This window comes from Artibeus jamaicensis, unplaced genomic scaffold, assembly GCF_021234435.1.
Source record: "Artibeus jamaicensis isolate MK-2021 breed Jamaican fruit bat unplaced genomic scaffold, CSHL_Jam_final scaffold_1019, whole genome shotgun sequence".
In the NCBI taxonomy this organism is placed as follows: Eukaryota; Metazoa; Chordata; class Mammalia; order Chiroptera; family Phyllostomidae; genus Artibeus; species Artibeus jamaicensis.
The window spans coordinates 16167974-16180184 of NW_026522025.1; the positions used below are offsets into that span (position 1 = coordinate 16167974).

Genomic DNA, 12211 nt, shown 5'->3' on the forward strand with positions numbered 1-12211 from the left:
AAGAGAGAGAGAGAGATCAATGTGAGAGAGGAAAATCAATTGGTTGCCTCCCATATATGTGTCCCTACTGGGGGAATCAAACCCACAACCTAGAGATGTGCCCTGGCCAGGAATCGAACCTGCAACATTTTGGTATAGGACAATGCTCCATCCAGCTGAGCCTCCTAGTCGGGGCTTGTTCAATAGCTCTTAATTTATTAATAGAGTTGTGCAGTTATCACCATCATTAATATTAGAATGTTTTCATCACGGTGAACAGATTTCTGTGGGGGCTTTGAAGCCATAGTAAGGACTTTGGCTTTTACTCCAAGTGAAAAAAAGTCATCTCCTCTTATATATGAGAAAGGAAAGATATTTTGGTTGAATTCTACTTTTGTTGGTTATATTTGTTGATAAGTTTGGTAAGTTTGGATCAGAGACTGATTGACTGTGATTTGAATTGCTATTTATACAATTATTTTGGCTGCCAGAGGTGAGTAAGAGGAAGGACAAAAGCAGACAGAGAAAAAGCAGTTGTTGCAGTTACCCACGTGGGAGATGGTGGTGGTAGCTGTGGCAGTCCCCAAAAATGGTTGACTTATTTTACAGTTTAAAGTAAACTGATAGGATTTGCTGATTGACTGGATGTGGGTTGTGAAGAAAAGAAGTCAAGGATGACGGCATGGTTTGGGGACTGAGCAATGGGAAGAGTGGAGCTGCCATTGACCTACAGGAGGACAGTAAGGAGGTCAACTTTTGTCATTTTATGTTTGAGATGTTAATTGTATATTAGGACAGAGATGATGAGTCAGCCTGAGCTTCAGAAGGGATGACTGGCCAGATTAGAAATATATTTAGGAGTCATCAGCATATAAATACTTAAGGCCATCAGACTGGATGAGGTCACCTAGAGAGTGAGTGCAGATAGAGAAGAAGTCCAAGGACTGAGCTGTTAAAAGTAGGAAAAAGAAAACTTTACAATACATGGGGGGGGGGGGGAGAATTATCTCTTTTGCTTCAGAGATAAGAAATTTAAAAATCTATTTAAGGTACCAAAACAAACTACCAATGACCAGTTACCAAACCAAACTACCTATCTTCCTCACTGTGATTAGCTCACCAAGTAGAGACATTCACAGAGAGAACATTCCTACTATGAAGAAGTCTTCTGACACACATTTAACTCAAGGGAGGGGAGGAAATGGGATGAGGGGATCCTTGAAAAGTGTCCTAGTAAGTCTTTTCCTTTGACACCCCCACTGGCTGGTCCCTGCATGACTGGCAAAATGTGAACAGCTGATGGAAACACAGGGGGCTAGCCTAAAGCTCAAAGAAACACCATGATTCCACTGCCATAAATATTAATAGCTCTAGGGAAAAATTTTTTTTAAGATTTTAATTTATTTTAGAGAGACAGAAAGAGAGGGAGAGAAACATTGATGTGTGAGAGACACATCAATCGATTGCTTCTCACACGCCCCTAGCCAGGGACCTGGCCTGCAACCCGGGCACGTGCCCTGACCAGGAACTGAACCAGTGACCTTTTGGTTGTCAGGCCGGTGCTCAGTCCACTGAGCCACATCAGCCAGGGCAATAGCTGAAGAAAATTTTCATAGGAGAGACTTATTTAACTAAGGATTCATTAAACATACAACAAAATGGCATTAAGGGGACTATATTAGGTGTTTAATGTTCCAAAAACATTACCACAAACTTAGTGGTTTAAAACAACTCTCACCTATTATCTCACAAATTTTTGCAGGTCAGAAGCCCAGGTATGGCTTAGCTGGGTTCTCTTCTCAGGGTTTCCCAAGGCTAAAATCAGTGTCGCTCACACTCATTGGAAGGCTTGGTTCAGGAAAGGCCTATTTCTAAGCTTCCTTGTGTTGTTGGCAAAATTCTTTTTTTTTGCAGCTGTAGAATTATTAGAAGTTTGCTTCTTGAAAGCCAGCAATGGAGAGAAAGAGTATCTGATGCTTCCAGTCTTTCTTCAGAGACCTACCCTTTTTTTCTAAAGGACTCAACTGATTAGGTCAGGCCCACCTAGCATTATCTCTTTTTAACTCAAAGTTAACTGATGAGAGACCTTACTTATATCTGCATAATCCTTTCACTTTTGCCATAGAATGTAATATAACTGTGGGTATAATAACCCAACATCATTTCATCATTTCCAACTCTTGATTAGAAGTAGGCATGGAATAAATAAAATCTTTAAAAAAAAAAAAGGTCAGGGTAATCTTTCCTGGCTGGAGTGCCTCAGGGGATTGAGCACTGGCCTGCAAACCAAAGGGTCGCTGGTTCAATTCCCAGTCAGGGCACGTGCCTGGGTTGTGATCTAGGTCCCCAGTAGGGGGTGCTCAAGAGGTAACCACACATTGATGTTTCTCTCCTTCTCTTTCTCCCTGTCTACCCCTCTCTAAAAATAAATAAATAAAACCTTTAAAAGAAATGTCAGAGAAGTAGGCATGGGTTCTGCTCACACTCAAGCAAAGAGTATTATAAAGAGCTTAATAACAGGTGTTACAGATCATTGAGAACATCTTAGAATTTGCCTAGCTCAGTAATGGTCTAGGAAACTAAACACATGTTAAATTCAAATAGAGTATTGATCCTAAGAAATTTTTAGGTGATAGTAAATCTTGTCTGAATAATATTCTCTGGGGGAAAAAAATGAGGAAAATTCAGAACCCGCCTTTAGAAACTAACTTCACCAGACTTACACACAAAATATATATCAGGAAACTTATGATTTTTCTCAATAAAATATAATATAATACAGTTTTAGGTAGGTAGTACATGAATCTGTCATAGTCTAATCTTTAATGTGAACACTTATCCAATACATAGTAAGCATCAAATTTCTTTGTGATACTAAAGGATTGACTAATTTTTTAAAGAGAGAAAAGCTACTATTCGATGCTATAGAACCAGTAGTACAGCTATGTGTGTGTGTGTTAAAAATGAAGAAAATATCCAAAGTAGTTGTAACAAGTGTGAGTAAATATTTCCATCTGATTTTCAAATATAACCATTGGCATCTTTTGACTACAAATATCATTACAAGGCCATTCCAGTCTTGTGCAGTTGAAGTACTAGGAGCTACTTGGAGTGGTTTTTAAAATGATGTCACATATTGGAGTTATTTTAAATATATACATATACATTCACACACACACACATATATATAAACAATACTGATCTAGGGAAGTTCCTCTGATTTATCATTGGATACCAACTTCCCCCAAGACTCATAAGCATTTATAAAATATATCATCTTTGATCATCCTAATGTATAACTGCAGTTTAACTGTAGCAAAAGGCAGCTTCCACTCCCAGTCACAAGGACCAGCTTTTCAGATGATCACTGATGAAACATTCCAGGTAGACTCAGCAATGAGACAAAATGATGTAAACTATCTGAGTCAGAAAGTATGACATGAATATCTTTGAATATTGGAAGACTGGCCTTATCTCACAGAAAACAACCCCACAGCACTTGAACAAATCATTTTCACATGAGGCCAAATAGAGCATGCCGTATAGCTTTTGAGTGAGGGACTAGATTTATATTAGAAACCACTTTTATGTCACATTTTTATAGCAGATTAGTTGGGTGAGGCATTATTAAAACTGTGGTTCATTCAAATTGCCATAAACAATACGTGGAGTTCTAGTCTCCGAGAGTTCCGGTCAGGTGACTAAAGTCGTGGGGCATTCAGCATAGCTAGCTGATGACAGCACACACTATTTCTGTTCCAAAATCCAGTTCAAACATGGACATATCATTTAGATGGTAAGCTCTTTAAAGGCAATGAACCAGGAATTGCACAGTTCTTGGTATACGTATAGGAGAACATCAAGTGTTTTTTTGAATTAAAGTTAAATGTGGAATATATTAGAATTCATGCAATGCACAGGAAGTCACAATTCTGAAATCTTTCAATCCCAGATTCTACTCAACTCAATAAATATTGACTGTGCTTCTACTAAATGCAGAAATTGTGCTAGATGCTGAGAACAGACAGTTGGTGAAGTCACATCCTTGCTGTCAAGAAACTCACAATTCCCTCACTCTGTCACCTTGCTATAATCACACTTTCTCCCAAAGAACCTCTAAGAAATGCTTCATGGATAGAACCTTGGAGTTCTACAGAACATAGTTCAACAATCTCCAAATGATGACTCAGGCCAGATTGTGTAATTCAGGTTTTGTTTGCAAAACTAAAAGAGCTTCAACACTTGCCTAAATTTCAAATTTAAGAATTTTTTAAAACAAAGACATTACATGTTAGGACTTAAGGTGTATGTACAAGATACAGAAGCACCCTTGGGTAAAATTATGCATTAGCCACCACCATTCCTTTACTCAAACATTGTCTCTTGCTGACAGTGCAGTTAGTGGCTATGTGAAAAATAGCAGCTCAAATAAATGAGCCAGAAAAGCAACCTATCACTTTTCTTTTCCACTAAGTTAAGACCAAGAGAGCTGGAGAATATTTTGTCCAGAATGATACAAATGTGAGTGCAAAAACTCCCAGGTACCTTTGCAAAAATGACCTCTGTGACCTTTGACTATACAGTAACCTTAATAATGCAAGCACTGTTTTGAATGCAAACATAGGAGGGCATTTTCACCACTTCTGCTATCCTCAGTAGGTTTAAGACAAGTTTTTGCCTTCAATACACAAACTCATAAAACAAAGAACTTTCAACCTATTCAGTGAAAGTCTATACATTAAAGTTTGCTTTTCAAAAATATGTCACTACTGCTTACTTTCCACCCACAAGTTGCCATTATCTCAAGGGTGAAATTTTAGCATATGACTACAAAGTCTTATAGCTGCAGCTTCATGATTCAGCATCTAACATCAATATTCATAGTGAGATCATGGGCCTTCTATGGAAGGCAGTGAGTGACATGTTTTATGAAAGGAAGCTTAGGGCATATTGAGAACATTCTGAATCTAGACTTGTGGCTTGTGTGGGTGTCAGACATTTGCCTCTTAGCTGGTGGAGGGTGCGGGAGGATCCTACTTTGTGAAAGGCTTTCTGAGAAAGGCAAACTTGGGTTCTCAGGCTAGGATACACACATGTGGTAACCAGCTCCTCCTGAACATAATTTTCTCGCGTTACCCCGGGCAGGTGGGAAGCCTTTCTGCTTTCTGCAGAAAATATTCCAACTTGGTTCCCTGCCACCACCAAACACAAATCTGTTGATTTTTCTTTTTTGAGCTTCCAATCCTTTCAACTTTCCAAAAATAAATCAGGGCACCGAAATAATACTACTAGTAGTAAGCAGCTTTGCTTAGACTTTCATAAACAACAGTTCTAAGGTAAACTTTGCCCCAGAGGTCTGGACACATTCTTTTTATGTAACCTGCTTACTAATAATTACTAGACTTGGGTGCTTTAACCCTGAAAATAGATTTTAATAGCAACCCCTAAAAACAAAAGGCACTAACTGATGATCAAAAATTGTGCACCAACTACAAAAAAAACACTTGGCAGCCTGCTCCAGTCCAACACAGGGACAACCTCCCCCTTCCCACTCCCCTTCACAGCAAACACCTTCTACCCTGAGGGCCCGGCCCGCAGGCTTAATCAGCGAGCCTTGGCCCCGGCCCTCCCCTATCCCGGCCCCGCCCCCGCACCTTAGGCTAGCTTCCGCTCAGCTCCTCCCCCTTCCGCTCTTCAGCCTTGTTCCAGGAGCTGGGGTCAAATTGTCTCCAATGCTGATTTGCATAACCCAATGGCAGCACATATGTAAATTAGGCGGGAGGTGGTTGGCTGGGGTTTGGCAGGATAACTCTAGTAAGCGGGGCCTTTGTCCTTCAGTGGCTACGAGGCAGCCGCCGGTTGGTGACGCGGCTTTTGCTCGGGCTAGGCGAGGGGCCTGAGAGGTGACCGGCGAGAGATCCGGGAGAGAGGAGAGGACCGCGCGGTGGCGGCGGGAGCAGCTGGAGCTTGTGAGGGAGTGCAGAGCAGGCGCCCCGACGCCCTCGGGGGCAGGAGCAGCCCCCACGCCGCTCTCTCTCTGTGGGGGACCTGCAGTTGCAATATGACTTTGGAGGAATTCTCGGCTGGCGAGCAAAAGACCGAAAGGTAAATCGGCTGGAGCCTCTCCCTGAACTCTCGCCTGCTGCGCGCACCCTGGTGCAGCCGGGCAGTGGGGGGTTTGCGGGGGAGTGAGTGCATCGGTAAAAGTTTGCAGAGGGCACGTCCCACCTTTCTTCCTCGCGGACCCTCCCAGGCCTGTCCGCTGACGAAAGAACGCGCCCCCAAACCCTGCCGAGCCCCTCCGAGCCCTTGCTAAGGGTAGAAGCGATCCTCCTCGCCCGTGAGGCTCCGGCAGCTGGCAGGCAGCCTGTGGCAGCGCCCAGCTCCCGACCTCGGGAGAGGGTGGCATTGGTTCTCTCGGGGCTTCTCCCAGGACGCACGGCCTCTGGGCGTGCGAGGGGTTATGGAGGATGAGGGTGTCGGGAGGGTTGCAGAAAGCTGAAGTGAGCGGTGGTTCGCGCACTCGGGAGGGAGCGTCGGGGTGCAGGGAGGGGGGCGGGGTGATGGCCCGGGGGACCGGGACTGACCCGACCCCTTGCTCTGGCCGGCGTGTAGGATGGACAAGGAGGTGGGGGATGCCCTGGAGGAAGTGCTGAGCAAAGCCCTGAGTCAGCGCACCATCACTGTCGGGGTGTACGAGGCGGCCAAGCTTCTCAACGTGTAAGTGGGGCCCTCGCGTGTCCCTCGTGCCACCCCCTCCCACTCCAACTCAGGAGGTCGCCCACGCGGGGCGCCCCTCACCCTGCAGCGCCTTTTTCTGCAGCTTTCGGTCTGCCCCAGGGGGGGTGAGGAGCGATCCCCGGGACCCGGGAGGGTGTTGCGGGTGCCCACGAGGGCTGGTGGTACCTCTGCGCTCACCCACCCCACACACTGCCCACAGCGACCCGGATAACGTGGTGCTGTGCCTGCTGGCCGCGGACGAGGACGACGACAGGGATGTGGCTCTGCAGATCCACTTCACCCTGATCCAGGCATTCTGCTGCGAGAACGATATCAACATCCTGCGCGTCAGCAACCCGGGCCGTTTGGCCAAACTCCTGCTCCTGGAGACGGACACGAACCCCGGGGCGAGTGAGGGCGCAGAGCAGCCCCCAGACTTGCACTGCGTGCTAGTGACGGTGAGGGAGAAGGAAACTTGGTGCTGGTCGGGGTTAGAGTCCTGGAACGCAGTGAGCGAGGGCTGAGAATCACCTGATTGCACAGTGGAATGGGTGGGAGTAAAGAGCCTGGCTGCCTTTGCCCCATTAGAGTGTGTGGCTGGACTTTCAGCCGAGATGTGCCAGTTTCATCATCAGGATTTTCTCTGGTACAGAACATGTCTAAGCACGTTGAAGGCTGCCAGCAGCGGAAGAGATCCTTGTGAGTCAGCACTGTCAGCCCAGCTACTCCCTACCTACATCTGCAACTACCTCCCGTGACTAATTCCTTTAGCAGGGCAGATTAGATAAAGCCAAATAAATTCCTGGCTCACCCTCATTAAGGAGTCAGCTTCATTCTCTGCCAGTCAAAGCTAAAAATAGAAATGGTGTAGGAGACAGACCTCATTAATTCCCTAGAAATACATTAAAAGGATAGAGTGGAAATTTTTTCTTTGCAAGCTTGCATTTTTTAATAAATAGAGATTTTAACCCCCTGATAAAAAACCTTTGGTAGCTAGGTAATGTGCAGAGTACATGTGATAGCTTTTTGTCTTTTACACTGTACAACTTTTTGGCTTGTCTAGTTAACTGGCAGCCTAATTTTTCTGCTTTTGAAAAGTACTGCTCTTGTTTTTTGGGAGGATAACAGGTGGCAATTCTAGTGAACTGCTAAGCAGTTCTCACTGAATTGTGAGCACAGAATGGAAATATTTTTCACTTGTTTGATTCAGGTCTCTGTCACAGTACAAGTTTGGTAGGACAGACCTGTAAATGATATGATCATGCAAAACTGAATAAATATTGTCATGCAAACATGTACATATGACTTAGTGGGTTGCATTAGTTCAGAGTTTGCAGAGTATAGTTTAGTACAGAATTACCCTTAATGATTTTGCAGAAACCCAACTACCTGGAAAAAATTTTATTTTTTATGGCTGTAACTGGACTCCATGACACAGCCAAAGTATAGAATGTTCAAGTGTCTTCCCCTCATTAGTAATATAATTAGCAAGTACTGGTTTTTAATACTAAATTTATTTTTCTAAATTTATTCCTAGAATCCACATTCATCTCAATGGAAGGATCCTGCCTTAAGTCAACTTATTTGTTTTTGCCGGGAAAGCCGCTACATGGATCAGTGGGTTCCAGTGATTAACCTCCCTGAACGGTGATGGCATCTGAATGAAAATAACTGAACCAAGTTGCACTGAAGTTTTGAAATACCTTTGTAGTTACTCAAGCAGTTACTCCCTACACTGAGGCAAGGATTACAGAAACTGATGTCAAGGGGCTGAGTTCAACTACATGCTCTGGGAGCCTGGAGTTAGATGACTTTGCAGGTGGAAAGAGGTGAAAATGAAGAAGGAAACTGTGTTGAAACAGAAATACAGTCAAAAGGAACAAATATTACAAAGAACCACGCAGGAAGGAAAACAAACTATGTATTAATTTAGGATGGCTGAGTTACATTTAATTAAACCAAATATGCTTTGTTAAAGTTTAAATGTGCGGCAGTAGCTTTGTTATTTTTGATTTATAAGCCCTCAAGTAAAAAAAAAAAGCAGAAAGGGTTAATCATTTTAAAACCATATTTTATTGTATTTTGATGAGATGTTAAATTCTCAAAGTTTTATTATAAATTGTACTAAGTTATTTTATGACATGAAAGGTTATTTATGCTATAAAAATTTTGAAACAGTACAATAAACTCATGGAATAATTGCATTATTTATGTGTTTTTTTAACTTGGACTTTTTTAAAAGTTTTTTAATATAAAAAAATTAAAATTTCTGAGATCTCATATAGTATTGTATATATCTATATATAGATATGTATCTGAGTGTATGCATATATATGTTTTTCCACTTTCAAACATTTGGGCTGGACATGGCATAATTTCATTTTTTATTTATTCTTTTATTTATTACTGATGCCCTACTCTATACTATGTGCAAAGTCAAAAAACAAAGGTGATATAAGAGGAGTTGGGGTTGAAGTTAGGGAGAAGAAATATTAGATTATTTTATATGGGTCTTAAAACAGGAGTTTTATTCTGCCAGCCAGAGAGAGTAAAAGGATATAGCTGGCAATGGTACTAGTTTGTGCAAATGGGTGCAGACCTGAAAGACCAAAACCTGTTCAGGGAACAAAGGGTGATTCTGTGTGGGCCTGTGGTGTACAAAGATAGGGAGAGATAAGGCTGAAAATGTAGGTGGGGATTAGCCTCAGACTGAAGGGCATTCTGTGTCACTGAGGCTTTTGGGCTTCCTTCTACAAACTGTGGGCAGCCAGCTGAGGCCTTTACCTAGGTAATGACGTGGTCAGTGTTCTAGGAAGATAACGCTGGGTACTGGGATCAGAGTCTGTAGGTAAGAAGGCCAATCAGGAAGTGACTAACAGTCCACAGCTGTGCATTTTGCAGAACCATATTTAGGGAACAAACAGGGAAGTGGCCTGGTAAAGAGTTCTGTTGCCCTTATTCTCTCTAAAGAGCTATGTGCCTTCCAGCTGGAAATTTCTGCAATGGTTCTGAAGGGTCTGGTTAAATTATGTTAGATGGGAGAGATGGAAGAAAAGAGCAAAAGAAAGAAAAGGCATCAGCAGAACAATCATCTTTTAGCTGGAACAATTCCTTGATAATTAACTGCAACAATCTCCTGTAGATATAGCCAAAGAAAGCAAAAATGCTTACTGAGGCAAAACAGTTTAGTCCACAGGATTTTTGCATACTTCTCAAACCATATCCTCTATGGCTCCCCTGCCATCTGTCTCCCATCCTTGTCATGACTACATGCAATCAGGGAAAATATGGAAATTGGAGAAAAACAATCCAACTAGTAATGAAAAGGTCCAAGTTTCTGCATAGCTTGTGAGTAACAGGCCCATGAGCCCTTCACCTTGCAATTATGTTTGTTTTTTCACATCTGTGAGAAATGTGGTTTTTTAGCCTTTGTTGAGGCATGTATTTCATGTAAGCCAGTCCCCAATCCAAAACATAACTTGTACTTAATATTTGTTTCTTATATTACCAAATGGTTGAGGGAAGTTAGTGTTAAACAGTACTTTTTTTTTTTTACTGTTTAACCTCACCAAAGTGAGGATTTTCAATTCTTTACCACAATTACCGGATTAAAAACCCTCCTGCAAAGGTGAGTGAGTTAAACTAAGAAAATGGGAGAGAAGCAGAGTGGCTGGGAGGGAAGAGCATGGGGGTCCGCCAGTAGTAGTCCCTCCCCGTCCCTTTTTCCTCATCTGTAAGGCTGAGATAAAATTACCCAGCTTGCAGAGTTGTTGCCTCTCCTACAAGACTGCAACGTCATCAAGGGAAGAACTAATATCTCCTTCATAATTATACCCCAGTGCTTAGCACACTTCTCAGCAAGCAGTATGTGTTGAATTAATATTAGTTGACCAAATGAATGACTTAGAAATACTTATCAATGTAAGTATTGATAGGTGCTCAGGATAGTGTGTCTATTACTAAAACCCAGGTGATGGCAACAGGGAAATTTTAGGGCATCAGAGAAACGTCTGTTGCTTATAATGTGTATTTTAAGAAAGGAGTTTATGATCTCTATTTTAAATTGTGGTGCTTAAAGATAGAAGTGATAGCATACTTTCTTTAGGTTGTTTCGTTTTAATAAAATCTCAGCAATTAATGCAAAGCCATTGTTATGGTTTTTTCAAGTTTTCATTGTTATTCTTTTTTGATTGAATGTGATATAAAATTAACATGGCATTGAAAAATTCAATCATGAAACATGAGCTAATTGCAAACATGTGTGCAATTAATTACTTGGACAGCTTCTACCTCAGATTGATGCTAATGTTCTTCAGTTGTCACTTTAAATGCCATTAAACCTGCTTATTGAAAGTTGGTAGAAATGGTACAACAGGAACAAAAATCCCCCCATCTGTCTTAGGTGTGTTATATGTGGGAAATACTGTTTTTTTCCACCTTAGGTCAGTGTCGTAAACAGCATTGCCTCCTCCTTTTTACAATTAACCAAAGCCCTCAGCAAATTAAACTTCTATAATGAAATTAACTAATCTATATGACACACATTATTTCCCAACTAAAGAAAGAAGCAGTCATTTCTAGGAAAGAGCTGTCTTTGTATCGCCAGTTGGAAGCATTTCCAAATCATGTTTTGAGATGCCTGACTGTAACCTTTGTGAAGCCATTGTTTCCTCAATTTTCAACTATCTGGATTAAATTCTACTTTTTGATATGTGGTAAAAGGCTTTAAGCAGTGATGAGTGTTTCCTTAAAATGAACAAAACTCTCAATGATTTAACACAATGCATTGAATCTTTTTTCTTTCAACAATCCTTAAATATATGAAACTGTGAAAATGTGTATTCATGAAGACCACCAAGAAATACTTAATAAATGCTTACTGTGGGCAAGGGACTATGCTGGTTGTTTTGCAGTCTACAAAAAAGACACATACTCTGCCCTCAAGGAGTTCGTAGTCTAGTAAAGCAATGAGACATGTGCATCAATAGATATAATCTGAAGCAAAAAAAAGTGCTTAGTAACATAAGAAAGGCCCAGAGAATTGCTATGGGAGTTCACAGGGTAGAGAGAGATCTCTGGATGGCATAAGAGGGTGGAATGGAGTAAATGCTGGAAACTCTTTGATCGGAAGCTAGCTCTGTCCTTTGCTAAACAGCACAAATTACAAATGCTCCACAAGTTAGATGGGATTACATCAGAATAAACCCACGAAGGTCAAAAAGGCATACTTGGTAGTACAGTGTGGAGTTTTCATTGTTTCCCCTCACAATTCCGTGGCTGATGGGAGCTGCACTAGCCACCGCTGCCCAGCATCACAAGAGAGTATTGCACATTGTTAGCTCAGGAAAAGATCAAAATTCAAAATTCTAAGCATCGTTTGTACTGAATGGGTATTGCTTTCTTGCTATCATGAAGTTGAAAAATTGTAAGTAGCATCATAGTCAGTGGGGGACTATCTGTACTTAATTGATAAGTCTGCTAGGTCTTACAGAGAAGACACTGGTATAGCCTA

The 12211-nt window shown here is 41.9% G+C and overlaps 1 protein-coding gene across 1 annotated transcript; it reads left to right on the forward strand.

Annotated features, from left to right (window-relative positions):
• Positions 1-5796: 5796 nt before the first annotated feature.
• GADD45A (growth arrest and DNA damage inducible alpha) lies at positions 5797-8903 on the forward strand. The gene is made up of 4 exons (XM_037145318.2): positions 5797-6084; positions 6595-6699; positions 6920-7157; positions 8237-8903. Exons 1-4 carry the CDS (start codon positions 6041-6043, stop codon positions 8348-8350), a joined length of 501 nt encoding a protein of 166 aa, XP_037001213.1. The 5' UTR covers positions 5797-6040; the 3' UTR covers positions 8351-8903.
• The last annotated feature ends 3308 nt before the right edge of the window (positions 8904-12211 follow it).

Bases quoted from the DNA above. Each gene is read 5' to 3' on its own strand.
- GADD45A (XM_037145318.2), top strand. From the start codon at position 6,041: ATGACTTTGGAGGAATTCTCGGCTGGCGAGCAAAAGACCGAAAG. The intron at 6,085-6,594 runs GTAAATCGGCTG...GCCGGCGTGTAG, and splicing joins GGCGAGCAAAAGACCGAAAG to GATGGACAAGGAGGTGGGGG. The intron at 7,158-8,236 runs GTGAGGGAGAAG...ATTTATTCCTAG, and splicing joins TGCACTGCGTGCTAGTGACG to AATCCACATTCATCTCAATG.